Consider the following 12,617-nt stretch of genomic DNA (forward strand, 5'->3'; position numbering starts at 1 on the left):
AGTAGGTGGACTTTTAAAGTGTCGTCCACCGGACTACAACACCATATAGCATTTTAGGTCTGACAACTACAGTTTATACCCAATGCATGACACGCGGTCTTAACCGCCAACTTTTGCCAATGGCTCTCTTGCAGGTGTATAGGGCAAGAGTTGCCTTTCTTGCCCTTTCCAAAATGTTGGATTTGAAGTTCAATTTCCTGTCCAGCAAAACACCCAGGTATTTTGCGCTTTCTCTAAATGGAACATTCTCTCCACCCAAGGAGACAGGAGGCCACCGTAGCGCAGAGGTTAGCCTATCCGCCTATGACGCTGAACGCCTGGGTTCAAATCCTGGCGAGACCATCAGAAAAATTTTTCAGCGGTGGCTTGCCCTTCCTAATGCTGGCACCATTTATGAGGTACTATGCCATATAAAACTTCTCTCCATAGAGGTGTCGCACTGCGGCACGCCGTTCGGACTCGGCTATAAAAAGGAGGCCCCTTATCATTGAGTTTAAACTTGAATCGGACTGCACTCATTGATAAAGTTTGCCCCTGTTTCTTAGTGGAATGTTCATGGGTAAAATTTGCAAATTTACAAGGAGACAGGTTCCACTGTAGGCAACTTGTATCTCCTGGTGCAAAGAACTACAACTGTCTTGCACGGATTTATTTCGCGGCCACTTTCGGTAGCCCACTTTGCTGTTGGAAAGTTAGTCAAGTTGTAAAATTTACAACAAAATTTACTTTATGGTATTACAAATTAATAAACAACGAGTATAGCTATAAGAGTTGAAAAAGTATATTTTACGAGCCTTCAACTTGGTTGCAAGATAACAATGTCTCATTTATGCCATAAAGGGTTGACTTTTTTGGAACTGAGTTTATAGTAAACTTGCGAAAACAGATGAGGCACTGCGGGAGTATTTGCTTCAGCCAAAAAATGAATGTGGATCAATCGCCAGTTTAATAAAAAAACCCATTTCTTTGTTTTTCCCTCTTCTTTTCTAGAATTAACATTTAAAGTATCCCAACATGGATGAAATTAAGGGATTCTTCAGACAAGCCGGCAAGGAGTTTCTAAGTGCCGCCGGCGATGCTGCCGTTGGTGCGGCCAAAGAAGTCTTGGGCACAGCGATCAATGAAATTTTCATCAAGAAAGAGGCCGAAACTAAAAGAGTACTACCCAGTATTAAGAATATGAGAGTGGTAAGTATCATCTATAAGGCTTTACTCAGCCTCCCACCTACAAATGAAAAATACAAAACTTAACATGGCATTTCTATTAAAAACCATAATAACCACCCCCACCAATTTTAAATTCCATCAAAATTTGAGATACCCCAACAAAGACAATTGGTATGTAGCAAAAAAAAAAATGAAACAACGAATATTGTTTGCTAATGGTCTATATGGTTATGTAAAAAAGATTCGTGTCTTGTCTGACTGTTTTTTTAGTTTTAAATTGTCTATGTGATTAAAAGAAACTTTCTGTTTGTATGAAGAACATATTTTTTTTCAATATTGATTTTTGTTTGATTTCTTTTCGAAATTCTCAATTTTTCGTTATGTAGTATTCTTTTGGGGTGTTCACATTTTAAGATTTATCGCTTGTGTGCTAGAGATAACTTGTCAACTATTACACTGTGGAACATAAAAATAATTTAAAACTAAAGTAGATAGTGAATGATGGGAAATAGAAACAAAAGATACAATACATGTGTCCAAGGCCTATTTATAAGGTGGCCACATCGAATTGCTACAACAAATCATTTTTTTTTTGGGAACTTGAAATGTCAAAATTTGTAAACAGGGCGAAGAAAATTCAATTCGCCGTCACATTTTCGGCAAATTTGCTTCGATCAATCCGAGCAAGAAGAATGAAGTTTATTCATTTTTGAGTGTCAATAAAAACTTTTTTTGGGAACTTGAAATGTCAAAATTTGTAAACAAGGCGAAGAAAATTCAATTCGCCGTGACATTATAAAATTTTCGGCAAATTTGCTTCGACCAATCCGAGCAAGAAGAAGAAGTTTATCAATGAAAACAAAAAAAATGTCAAAAACAAAACAAACAAAACCATCAAAATGGCAGTTTTAAATAGTTTTCACTAGGTTGTTGTAGCGGTAAACTAGCTACCAAGAATGCATTTAACCCTCCCCGGTAGACCAGGGTAGTTCTAACTCCATTGCAATGGGGCTGGGATTGATTCCAACATCATAGGCATATGTCTCTATTATAACCAGGGACCACACATCGCATGTGTCAAATGCATGACTCTCTGTGGTGGAAATGTGGATTCCTCCTGAATTGAGTTCATACGATGTTGATGGGTAGGATAATTAGTGTACCAATAGCAAAGGGCTCCAATTTGAATATTGTGACTAGAGCTTTAGGACGGTTTTTGTAACCCGTTCGGACTCGGCTATAAAAAGGAGGTCCCTTATCATTGAGCTTAAAACTTGAATTAGACTGCACTCATTGATATGTGAGAAGTTCGCCCCTGCTCCTTAAAGGAATGTTCATGGGCAAAAAATTGGCAAAAAAATCAACAGCATTATTAGGTATGTCTATGGTAAGAAGGACTCAACATGTTTCTCGCTTGGCTACTTCCCTACTACTGTAGCTTGGTCAATCTATTGTACTTAAAACTATTTCTCTACTATTCTTACATCATTTGGAAGCAAACACCTAAATACCTCTATGACAAATTAATATTTGCCCGATCTAGAAGGGGTAGGAAACTTGTCCCTTTTAGGAGAAAGAGCTTAGTATCTGAATGACAGTTTTATCTGTGAGTCGCAGTGAGAGGCGGCACTCTTGCGAAAATACTGAGCGCCTATGATGCATGATATGACAAGGCGTTTTATTGGCGCCTTTAAATAACCAATGGCCACCCTGTTATCGTGGCAATCGATCCTATGGACCGATCCGAAAAAAACAACAACAACCATAAAACCACCAAGATTGCAGGTTTAAGTAGTTTTCATAAGATTATTGTAGCCATAGATAGCTACCAAGTGAATGCTAACAAATGAGCCAAATAGGAAGATTGTGATTAAAGTTCAATCACCACAAGGAAAGGTTGGGTACCCCATTTTGTCTCTTGGATATCTGTCGGATTTTCCAGTCATTTGAAAAGGACAGTTAAAATTTTTTCGCTACTAGGATGAAGTTGTCATCATGGTGTGTGGCCGCTCAGAGTGCACATAGTATGCTGCCAAAATACTAGGTAACTTGGTATGTTCAGGGGACCTCTCCTAGATGTGATGGAGCCGCCGCTCTCACTACTGAATGTCCTGAAAAGCCATTACAATGACTTAAGCTTGATTTGTGGGGACTTAAGCTTGATTTGTGGGGATGAGGAGTCATAGACGGCTGATCATCTATTGTGAGACTGCACTGAAATTGCGAGAGTAGGTGCAGGATTATGGCTACATAAAAACCTAAATAATCTTCGTGCAATAGTCTTTTCGCCATTCTTGACTACTATGGCTTTAAATTGCATATTGGAGGGAGCTTCTCCAGGCCGTCTGGCCGTTTTGTATTGCATGTTGACTCCTAATCTTCTTTATTTTAGTGACTGGCATTGTACTAACGTAAATTTTATCAGTGTTCTTCTGCGCTTTTTGAATCTTTGGGGGGCTAAACAATAGACCTAAGTTCCCTGCAATAGTACTTTCGCCATTCTGGCATGTTGGAGGGAGCTTCTTCAGACCGTCTGGCCGTTTTGTCTTGCATGTTGGCTCGTAATCTTCTTCATTTTAATGTCTGGCATTGTACTGATGTACATTTTATCAGTGTTCTCCTGCGCTTTTTGAATCCTAAGTTCCCTGAGTGAAACTGATAGTGAATGAGGTTGAGGTTACAGCAGCAAACACAATTTATAAAATATTTACTTTGAAGTTAATATTTTTTTTTACGGCGAATTCAAAAATTAGTTGAGATATTAAATTCTCTCAGCTGAGTTGATGCGGCCACCTGATAAATACGCATTGTTCTGAAGTTTACATATATTTTTAAGAGGTGAATTCAAAAATTAATTGACATATCAAGTTCCATCAGCTGTGCTGATGCGGCCACCTTATTAAATACGCCTGGCATGTGTCTTTTGTTTTTAAAACTGTTACAAATTTCTCGTGTTCAATGACTCATAATGAAGTATGACAAATGATGAATATTTCTTTCTTTGAACAATAAGCTCCTAAAATGGAGTATTGTGAAATGGTTTTTATTTGATAAGAAAAAAAGGAATATACAAATGTGGAGAGCAATCTTCATCAAGCTAATTATATCTACATTACTAATAATTCTTCCTTTGACACTGTTCATTTGAAATGATGGTTCAGATTAGTTTCATGTAACAACTCAAAAATTATGCCAAAAAATATTTTGATGATTTTGCGTTACATTCTTCTTATGCCATAATTGTATAAATTCCTCTTGTTCAGTGACTCATATTGTTCTTTGAACAATAAGCTCCTAAAATTAAGTATTGTAGAGGAATTCGACTCAATTCGAAAATATGGAAAAATATGCAATTTAGCAATGCCAACGTTTATTTCCTAATAGCCAAGCCGGGCCTGTTCCGCTGCGCCTTGTTTAACTCTCTTATATCTTTTTAGGGTGGGGACACTTCGCTCTGAATGCGGATATCGAATTCGTGCCATTGTAGCCATGACGCTGAACGCGTTCGAATCCTGACAAAAACATTGGACAAAACGGTGTTTATCCCCTCTTAATGTTGGCGATATTTGCTGCGAGGTACAATGCCATACATATTCATTTAAAAAATTTTCCCCAAAGAGGTGTCGCACTGCCGGACGCCGTTCGAACTCGGCTATAAAAAAAGGTCCCTTATCATTGAGTATAAACTTGAATCGGAAAGCACGCATTGATGTGTGAGAATTTGCCCCTTCCCGGTTCCTGGTGGTAATGTTCTTCCTTGGGTAATGTTCTCATTAGGGGAGGGATGGCACCTCAGACATTTCGACTCAAATATGGATATCAAATTCGTGCTGCACTTCCAAATCCCTTTAATTTGAGCCCCATATTGCCATGTCCGGTAAATATGAGCCGTTTAGAGGGTGTTTTGGGGCTGGGGCGGCCACCTGCACTTTGCACTGAAAATTCGTTCTTTATTCCCAACGGAAATGAAGTTCAATTTAGGGGGAGCTTTAGGGCGTACCCCAAAACACCTGGCTCCAAAATTGGATATCAAATTTGTTTTGTACTCTCAAATACCTTTCATTTGAGTCTCATATTGTCATAATGGGTCAACTAACCCATTTGATGCATGTTTAGTAGGAAAAGTGTTACCTAAACTTCGTTTTCTACTCTTGAATACCTTTTATTTGAGTCCCATATTGTCATAATGGGTCAAATAATCCATTTGACGCATCTTTAGGAAGAAAAGCGCCACCTAGACTTGAACGCAAATTTTAATGTCATATTTGTAATCTTCTTCCTAATACCTTTCATTTGAGTCCCATATAGCCACGATCGGCTAATATGCCCATTTGGGGGTATTTGGGGGTGGGTGACCTCCCATTACTTAGACCTAATGTCTTATGCCATATTTGTAATCTACTGCGTAATACTTTTAATTTGAGTCCCACATTGACATGAACTTCGAATATATCTGTTTAGAGAAGTTTTGGGTTGGGGGGGCCGCTGAATACTTGGACGTAAATTTGAATACCATGTTCGTTTTCTGGTTTCCAATGCCTTTCATTTGATATCCTTATTGTGCCCATCGGACCACTTTCGGATATGGGTGGCGTTTTTGGGGTAAGGGGGAGGAGGGTCCGCCTACACCCGATATCTAAAAATTATTTAGCCTATGTTTCCTTCCCGACAAACTTACATAATCTAAGAAAATTTTAAAAAATGGGTCTAATGGCGTTTTTGAAGGGTGGCGTGACCCCTTACACTTCGATCTGATTTTGTATGCCAGATTTGAAATCTACTCCCGAATACCTTTCATTTGAGCCCCATATTGAAATGAACGTCCAATATATCTGCTTGGGGGAGTTTTGGGGTTCGGGCGGCCCGATGGGTGTTTAGACTCAAATTTTGAAACCATATTCCTATTCTACTCTCCAATACCTTTCATTTGATACCCATATTGCCCCAATTTGTCCACTTTTGATTTTGGGTTGTGTTTTTGGCATAAGGGGGAGGGTCCGTTCCCCTTCCGATACCGAACAATTATATAGCCTATGTTTCCTTCCAGACCAACCTACACAGCATGCGAAAATTTCGAGAAAATCGGTTCTGCCGCTTTTCAGTCTATACGGAACAAACAAACCGAGTTCCATATATCAGTGATTGGCTAATGTGCCTATTTTGGGAGTTTTTGTGGGGGTGGGGTGACCCCCTATCCTTCGACATGAATTTGTATGCCAGATTCGTTATCAACTCCCGCATATTTTTCATTTGATACCCATATTGTCATGATCGTCAAATAAACCTATTTTAAGGGGTTTTGGGGCTGGGGCGGCCCCCCAGGTACTTGGACCCAATTTTTATTATGAAATTCGTACTCTACTCCTGACTACCTTTCATTTGAATCTCATATTGTCCCGATCGGTCCACTTTTATTTTTGGGTAGTACTTTAGGGGTAAGGGGGAGGGTACGCGTTGTGCAAAATTTTGGCAAGATTGGTTAATGAATGCGTTTGCAGTTGAACTTGGAGTGAAAATCGGGTGATAAACATATATGGCAGATATATCTAAATTTGAACTGATTTCTATGAAATTCGTCAGTAATGTCGAGAGTCAAGAGAAAATCCTTGCTGCTAAATTTCGAGTAAATCGGTTAACAAATGAACACTTTCTCAAAATCGGACAAACATATATATGGGAGCTTTATCTAAATCTGAACCGATTTCGAGAAAACTTCTCAGATATTGCGGTAGTGGTCGAGGAAAGCGTTGAGCGAAATTTTGGCAAGATTGGTCAATAAATACGCTTGCTGTGACTCTAGAAGTTAAAATCGGGCGATATATATATATGACAGCTATATCTAAATATGAACCGATTTCTGTGAAATGTAATGTCGAGAGTCAATAGAAAACCCTTTCTACCAAATTCCGAGAGAATAGGTTAAAAAATTACCATTTTATTGCATTATTACTGCAAATTGGACGAACATATATATGGGAGCTATATCCAAATCAGAACCCATTTTTTCCAATTTCAATAGGCTTCGTCTCTAGGCCGAAAAACATGCCTGCACCAATTTTAAAGACGATCGGATGAAAATTGCGACCTGAATTTTGTGTACAAATTAAGATGGACAGACCGACATACAGACAGACAGTCGGACATAGCTAAATCGAATCAGAAAGTGATTCTGTGTCGATAGGTATACTCTATCTCTATCTCTTTTCCTTCTGGGTGTTACAAAAAAACAAAAATGCACTAAGTTATAATACCCTGTACGATAGTAGCGGTGTAGGGTATAAAAAGAAAATTGAACTGTTAGGATAACTCATTTAGGCTTTCTTTTAGTTTTTTTTTTATACCCACCACCACCATAGGATAGGGGGTGTATTCGTTTAGCCATTCCGTTTGCAACACGCCGAAATATAAGTTTCCTACCCTGCAAAGTATATATCTTTCGGATCGTCGGAAAAATTCTAAGACGATTTAACGATGTCCGTGTGTTTGTCCGTCCATGTGTCTGTCAGTTGTAATCACGCTACGGTCTTTAAAAATTGAGACATTGAGCTGAAATTTTGCACAGAGTCGTATTTCTTCTTCTTCAGGTTAAGTTCTCGAATGGGCCAAATCGGATTACATTTTGATATAGCTACCCCATCTGGCGATTTAGGGTCTTAAGCCTGTAAAAGCCGCATTTTTAATCCGATTTTGCTGAAACTTGAAACAAGAAGTAAACTAGGGACCCCGATATTCAAACCGAATATGTCCCATATCGAATTATTTTTACATGTAGCCGCCATATAGACAGATATGCCGGTTAAGGGTCTTAAGCCCGTAGGGGGCGCATTCATTATCCCATTTCGATGAAATTAGAAACAGTGAGTTGTTAAAGCCTCCCGACGACCGATTCAAATATGGTTAAGATCGGACCATATTTAGATATAGCTGTCATATAGACCGATCTGCCGATTGAGGGTTTGAAGCCCTGCAGCAATTATTATCCGATTTGGCTGAAATTTGAACTTGAATTTGAGGGTCTTAAGCCCATAAAAGTCGCAATTATTATCCGATTTCGTTGAAATGTTAAACAGTGAGTTACTTTAAGCCTCGCGACATCTGACCCAAATATGGTTCAGATTAGACTATATTTAGATATAGCTGCCATATAGACCGATCTGGCGATAAAGGGTCTAAAGCCCATTTAAGCTTTATTTATTATCCGATTTCGCTGAAATTTGACACAGCGAGAGAGTTGTTTTAAGCCTCGCGTCATTCGAATATGGTTCAGATCGGACTATATTTGTATCGATCTGCCGATTATGGGTTTTAAGCCCATAAAAGCTGCATTTATTACCCGATTTTACTGGAATTTCACACAGTGACTTGTATTAAGCCTCCCGTCATCCAAGCAGCATATGGTCCAGGTCAGATTACATTTAGATATAACCGCAATAACATATATATTATAATTTAGGGTCATAATCCCATAAAATGCCCATTTGTTGCCCGATTTCGCTGAAACTGTAACTTGTGTAAGAGTTCCCGGGACATGAATCAAATATGATCCACACCAGCCCCCATTTTCATATTACTTTGGATGTGGTGGTGGAGTTGTTATAAAAGAGGATGGTTAATTTATCCATGGTGGTGGGTATTCAAAGTTCGGCACGGCCGGACAGATTCACAGTTTAATCGTCGTTTGCAAAACATTCGATAAAAAAAAACATTAAAATATGAACACAAATCTAAAAAAAATACTTTTGTTTGTACAAAATTATAACTTGATAAGAAAACTCATTTCCGAACTTTCTTGTTCAGCTTTCGATAAAAAAAACCTTAATCGATGATAACTACAAAAAGTGAAAGTTGGGGCAACTATATTCCCTCCACCATAGGATGGGGGTATACTAATTTCGTCATTCCGTTTGCAACACATCCAAATATTGATCTGAGACCCAACTACAGAATGCGCCGGTGAATCTTACATATTTGAAAAAACTCCCGAGCGGGGAGGAGGTCTAAAGGAGGCGCATCTGAAGGGGGAAGTCCCCAAGTTTGTTTCTCCCTCCAGTCAGTTGCCATCAAGCTGTGGTCTAGAGAGCAGCGGTCCTTCGCAGTCGAGAACTTCTTTTCTAATGGTCGATGCTTGCTGCTACGCAAATTGCCTTCCGGGCTCGCTTTGAAATTTATGTGGTAATTGGAAATCATTGGTTTTTGTCGAACGACCGCGGGCCACATGACACCTCAAGAACAACATTTGCCACGCTATTGTCAACATAACGATTGATATGCTGCAAAGAGTGGACACGAATTTAAAAAATCAACTTAATCAGTGTATGGGCAATAGGGCTCGCCTTTTGCTCAATGTCATTTTCAAGGCTGCATGCAAAACAAAAATGGGATATTGTATTCTCCAACAAAAAAAAAAATTTTAATGCAATAACTGTAGTACTTTTGTTTTTCTTGAACTTTCCAATAGGTACGTTTCTCTGGCTCACCCTGTATATATATATTATAGACCGTGGACTGTGGAAAGCACCCTAAATTTCAAAAGAATAAAAGCTAGGCGATTGAAATTTTGTTGGAATTTTAAATGGGTCATATCGGTCCATGTTTTTATATAGCTGCCACATAAACCGATCTCGGATGTTGTCCTCTTGAGCCACTAGAGGGCGTAATTCGATTTGACCGAAATTTTGCATGACTTCTAACAACTGTGATACGATCCAAATCGGTTCATAACCTGATATAGCTGCCATATAAACCGATATTCAAATTTGACTACTTGCGCTTCTAGAAGGTCAAATTTTTATCGGATTTGTCTGAAATTTTAAACGTGCTATTTTTTTTTTTTTTTTTTGAGTTCCACGAGTTATGCCAAAAATGTTCCATAACTTGATATATCTCCTATATATTTGAAAATGTCATTCAAAATTATCAAATACGACCAATGGTGGAGGGTATATAAGATTTGGCCCGGTCGAATTTAATGCTCTTTAATTTGTTTCCTTTATGTTTGTTTCAATGCACTCCAAATAATTTTGCACTTTTAAATGATGATGATTTTAATCAATTTTATTTGTTGTATATGTGTCGACAAATTGTAATTTTTATTCCAGGATATTTGCATTTATAGTATGTGTTACATAGCTATGCGGTACAGCGTTGTACCGTAAAATTATAGATAAGACGTGCTTATAATAAGATATGCTTATAATCATTATGCAGTACTGAGATAAAAAAGTTCCTTTGTGGTCATTTAGCTTTAATGTAAAATGCAAATTTTGCCCATGAACATTCCACTAGGAACAGGTGCAAACTTCTCACATATCAATGAGTGCACTCCGATTTAAGTTTAAGCTCAATGATAAGCGGCCTCCTTTTTATAGCCGGGTCCGAACGGCGTGCGGCAGTGCGATACCTCACAAATGTTGCCAGCATTAGAAGGGGAAAACCATCGCTGAAAATTGTTTCTAATGTTTTCGCCAGGATTCGAACCCAGGCGTTCAGCGTCATAGGCAGACTTGCTAACCTCTGCGCTACAGTGGTCTCCAAGCTTTAATCTAAAGAGTGATTTTTTTTGCTATTATCTTTTTGGCAACACTAGTTTAAACAGCTCACGCACGTTTCGTGTTTTGTTTCACTGTCAAATATCTTCAGTTTAGTCTATAATTTAACCATGAATCGTCTTACAAACGAACAATGCTTGCAAATTACGAGCATTAAATTTTACTATCAAAATGCGTGTTCTGTTAAGAAAGTTCATCGCGCGCTTCTTCCATTCAGCGACGAAGCTCATTTTTGGCTCAATGGGTACGTAAATAAGCAAAATTGTCGATTTTGGAGTGAAGATTAGCCAAAAGCTTTGCAAGAGCTTTCAATGCATCCAGAAAAAGGCACAGTTTGATGCGGTTTATGGGCTGGAGGCATCATTGGACCGTACTTCAAAGACCTTGCAAATTGTAATGTAACTGTAGATGGTGAGCGCTATCGTGAGATGATATTCAACTTTTTTTTGTTCAAAATGCATTGAAATGAAGCATAGCATACCGGCAGAAATTTTGAAGAATATGCCAAAATTGTACTAAGCAAAAGCAGACCATTTGAGGCGCAGTCACGGTCAACATTTGCAAGAAATAATCTTTAAATATTAAATTATATGAACCGTTTTTTTTATAATTTGTATGTGTTTTTTTTAACTTTTCTATAGCTCTTAAAAAATGACCCTTTATTTTCTTACTTAGGCTAAGTGTAATAGGGCTCTTATAGGGTACATCATGATAGTACTGATCGTGTGTACGTGTTGAATAGAGCTTCAGACAAAAAACGGTACATCGATGTCCCATACATTTCTTCTCTTTTTTTAGCTTCTTTTTGGACACCGGGCGTTTTTCAATTCAATATGTCGTGTAATGATTACACATTTCTGTGTAAACGGTAATCGATAGATGCCAATCATCGAAAAAATCAAATGGTTTTGATTGGTATTTTCACTAATATTTTTACAATGACCGCGCATCATGATGTGGCATGTAAAGTCCCCATAAAGTTGTGCCAGCAAGTTATCGATAACATACAATAATTACCAGCTCTATTTCTTACGGCAACAAAAATTTCTTTTGAGGTTTATGCATACAGTTCAAAATCACGATTAATCGGTTATTATTATCTGTTATCGCATGATATTGATAACTATCCGGACAACTTTGCACTTCTATCCAAAAAATCTGACTTGCACTGGATAGAACTAAAAGAAAACATAGTAGGTATTTACGGCTCCAGAACCTAATAATCAAAACAGAGTAAATTTCTTTAATCGCATTGGTATTGTGCCACGATAATCGCCGACCTGGATCGCACAGACGTTCATCCAAATATGTATGTATATTTCAATAAGCAAGTAATATGATAAGCAGCAGGATCATCATGGCGGCAAACTTGGTGATTGTATGGCTAGAAGACGGTGGCACGATCCGCGCCTTAGCCGAGAGAGGAAGAATGAAAGAGCAGACGATTTGACAGTGAAGGCCGAGGACAGCTGTCAATAAAATTTGATAATCAAAAACCTTTTTTAGTATCTGGCCAAAACAATTGTTTGTATCGCATGCCAAACAAAAAACAAAGTTAGCTAAATACACACGCACAAATACAATAGAGTGAGAGATGGGCGAACGTTTTAGTAATCGTTTAGTGGATTTGATTTTCAATTAGGTCAAGGGACATCGTGTTTTGTTTGCAAATAATCACCACTCAGATGGGTGTCATATGGAGCAAAAGTAGGGGAATATCACATCAAGTTTTGTTAAGCGGCATAAACTGCGTTGTTTTTTGCACTTGCTTTTTTTTGTCGTTTGTTCAAAAGCTGTAAGGTGTTAGACATATCCCAAACAAAAATGCCAAACAATCTTCTCTCTCTTTATCTTCTCCTCTTTCGTTAGCAATGACACATACCACAATCGGTAGTTATCGAT

At 38.3% G+C, this 12,617-nt stretch overlaps 1 protein-coding gene across 3 annotated transcripts in view; it reads left to right on the forward strand.

Moving 5' to 3' along the window:
• The window catches only part of LOC106082401 (calpain-A), a 63,840-nt gene that overhangs the window by 31,714 nt on the left and 19,509 nt on the right, over positions 1–12,617 (forward strand). For 2 of the 3 annotated variants that reach the window (XM_013244882.2, XM_059369483.1), the window contains 2 exons: positions 991–1,188; positions 1,318–1,338. In XM_013244882.2, coding sequence (XP_013100336.1) covers positions 1,015–1,188; positions 1,318–1,338 — 195 coding nt within the window. In that variant the 5' untranslated portion in view covers positions 991–1,014. Of the gene's footprint in view, positions 1–990; positions 1,189–1,317; positions 1,339–12,617 lie in introns of those variants that run through there. The other variant, XM_059369482.1, reaches the window with a different exon arrangement.

This window comes from Stomoxys calcitrans, chromosome 5 (genome assembly GCF_963082655.1).
Source record: "Stomoxys calcitrans chromosome 5, idStoCalc2.1, whole genome shotgun sequence".
In the NCBI taxonomy this organism is placed as follows: Eukaryota; Metazoa; Arthropoda; class Insecta; order Diptera; family Muscidae; genus Stomoxys; species Stomoxys calcitrans.